The sequence below is a fragment of the Gekko japonicus genome, unplaced genomic scaffold, assembly GCF_001447785.1.
Source record: "Gekko japonicus isolate JY-2015 unplaced genomic scaffold, Gekko_japonicus_V1.1 scaffold3618, whole genome shotgun sequence".
Taxonomy (NCBI): domain Eukaryota; kingdom Metazoa; phylum Chordata; class Lepidosauria; order Squamata; family Gekkonidae; genus Gekko; species Gekko japonicus.
The window spans coordinates 107,817-110,694 of NW_015169892.1; the positions used below are offsets into that span (position 1 = coordinate 107,817).

Genomic DNA, 2,878 nt, shown 5'->3' on the forward strand with positions numbered 1-2,878 from the left:
TCTGTCCTCGCAGAGGAGGTAGAGCTTGTACCTGAATAAAACTTGGTCTTAAAGGTGCCACTGGACTGTTTTGGGCTGGGGGGGGGCCTCTGCAGCTTACCTAACTGCTTCTTGCTCTGACTGAGGGCTTCTGGGAGCAGGGGGTGGGGCTTGTTGCATGTGCCCGCCCCCTGGGCTCTTTACTGCCGGAGCTCCGCTCCTGTGCTCTCCTGTAGGAAATGACCCCTGCTCGTACCAAGCATATACTTTACTGTCTTACTTTAACAGTTCAGTTCTTGCCTTTTCGGCTTAATCATCGGAAACATGGGTAGATCTGATCGATTTAAAACTAGAAAGCTGGGGGGCCTGCAGATGCTATGTGTCCTAGACAGTCAGCAAGCAACCAATATATAAGAAGGGTAGAAGTATGATGCAGTGGTTAGAGCGGCTCAGGATCAAATCCCTGCATGGCCGTGATGTTTGCTAGGTAACCCTGGGCTAGCCACTCTGTGTCATGTGGTTTTTTGTATAAAATGGGGAGGGAGAGCCATGTATACCATCCAGGAGGAGGACAGGATTAAAAACACACTGGGTAGATAGATCATCTTAAAGACCTGTGTGTAGCCAGAATATTTGATTCAGTAGTGGCATGTAAAACAAACTTGGGTCAATCCCGCCTTGTATACCATCCAGGAGGAGGCCACTCCTGTGTGCTCCTGCAGGAAATGACCCCTGTTAAAGACCTGTGTGTAGCCAGAATATTTGATTCAGTAGTGGCATGTAAAACAAACTTGGGTCAATCCCGAGTTTTCTCTCTGTCGGATGGATGGGTCAGAGAATGCGATTCCTTATTAAAAACTAGTTGCTTGACTTCTTGTTGTTGCAGAAACCTCACTGCGCTGAACAGAAAGTCTCTCTACAAGAGGGCTTCGTCTGAAAACCTCTTCCTGGACTCTCGCTGTTGGTTTCTCCTTTGCGTCTTTCTAACATGTCAGCTCTTCATTAATTACGTGTTCAAATAAAGGCACTGCATTTGGCAGCAATAAACGTGACCAGCTGCTGAGATGGGGAGGCAGAAAGGCAAGGAGCCCCACCTGAGGCACCAAGCACTTTAATACCTACGCAGCACGGGGGGGGCAGAAGGAAGAAAGAAACAAGATTAACCAGGGAACCTACAAATTTTGTTTGTCAGATTACGTCATCGCCTTTTTACATGTACATCTACAAGGACCTCTTTACCTGTATGGGCCTTAATGCTAAAGCCAAATGTAGCTTTAATTGTGCAATGTTGTTTTTCTATGTCTTGTCCTTTTTCTGATGCAATTTAAAAATTTACCAACCAGTATTGGTGCCCCCTGTACCACTATACCACATCTACTTGGTTTTGTACAATGGTTCCCAGTGGCTTGTTTTATAGCTCTTCTGTGGGTGGGGGTGGGGGGTATTTTGGCATCAAGATGACTGCTGAACTTTCACATAAGAGAGCACCGGGCAGCCATCTTGAAAATTAAGCCACCCGGCCATAGATATCACAGCTTCTCCTTGGATCTTAAGGTCAGTGCTCTCTCACGCCAGACCCACATGACCAATTCATTGTATTCCATTTCCCAGAGATTGTAAATATGCACAGTTTCCTAAAGCTTGCCTCTTTTAGGGAATACGAAGTCTCCCAAACACCGCCAGTAATGTCCTAATCTATAGGGTCAAACATGCTTGTTCATGAACCAGATTTTTAAAAAAAGTACCTACAGAGAGAGTTGACTATGGAGAGAGTTGAATATACATTGAGTAAAACATGTAACCACAACCATTGTATAAAGGAATGCCTCTGAAATGTACCATTTTTCCAAGATGGGTTAAAGAAGATGGCTGTTTAAACACTTCTGTATATAGGGGATTTCATATATTTCATATGTTATGAACACAACTGCACTGGGGTGCACTAGGTTGCTTCTGTTGACTTTAGGAGAGTTTGTAATAAGTACAGGGTAGCTGCACGAGCAGGCACGAGCAACCGTCCCAGGTTTGTTTCCAAAGTGATTACTTGCACCCAATCGGTTCAGCTTCCCTGTGTTTTATTTTTGAGGAGTGCCTGCTTCCTCATCGCATAGAAAGCCCCACCCCTGTCTAGGGCTGATCCTGTGATTGTGTGAAGGTACCCTGTGTGTGGCGTTTGCTCTTAGGTACATTTAAAGGTTAAAGGTCAGGAATAGTAAGGGTTTGCCACTGCATCCTCTGAATCTGTTGATAGTCTTCCTATTTTTACACCATTTTTAAAAGATTTGCAATATTTTATGTAGACTTGCAGCCAGTACTAAGCCTTTCTTTTCTGGCCTGAAGTAGTCCCAAGTGGTAAGTACTGATATATATATTATATATATATAATATATATATAATATATATGTATATTAAAAAGATTTTATATATGTATATGTGTGTGTGTGTATACACACACACACACACATAAACAGCCTTAAAATATTTAGTGGTGGTGCCGGTCTGGCTAACTTTCAGTGTAAATGTTTCCAGATTTTTAACTACATTCCTCGTGATGTTCCCTTGGAAAGGGAAACCTTGTTTGTGCTTGATGCATTGAAATAAAAGTACACAACTTTCACTTACCACTCCTTTGTAGCTGGATTGTTGCTTGAGTCTTTGTTTCCCCCTTTGTGGGATCACTTGCGTGTTAACTGGAGGATCTGCAAAGCAGATGGATATATATATTCTAGACTGTTATACATTATTTCCACTGGGTGGGGACCATCATATTATTCAATGAGTTTTGAGTTATAAACAGGACATCTTTCTTAGGCTGCAGCCTTGTGCACCTACTTGGCAGTAAGCCCCGTTATCTTTAACCAGCACTTCTGAGCAAACATGTATTGCCTCAGGTTATTGG

General features: G+C 43.2%; 1 protein-coding gene across 1 annotated transcript in view; it reads left to right on the forward strand.

Moving 5' to 3' along the window:
- The window catches only part of OSBPL5 (oxysterol binding protein like 5), a gene marked incomplete at its 5' end in the record, with an annotated part of 92,410 nt that extends 90,738 nt beyond the window's left edge, over positions 1-1,672 (forward strand). Inside the window, 1 exon segment of the mRNA XM_015417479.1 lies at positions 866-1,672. Coding sequence (XP_015272965.1) covers positions 866-1,001 — 136 coding nt within the window.
- Positions 1,673-2,878: the final 1,206 nt, after the last annotated feature.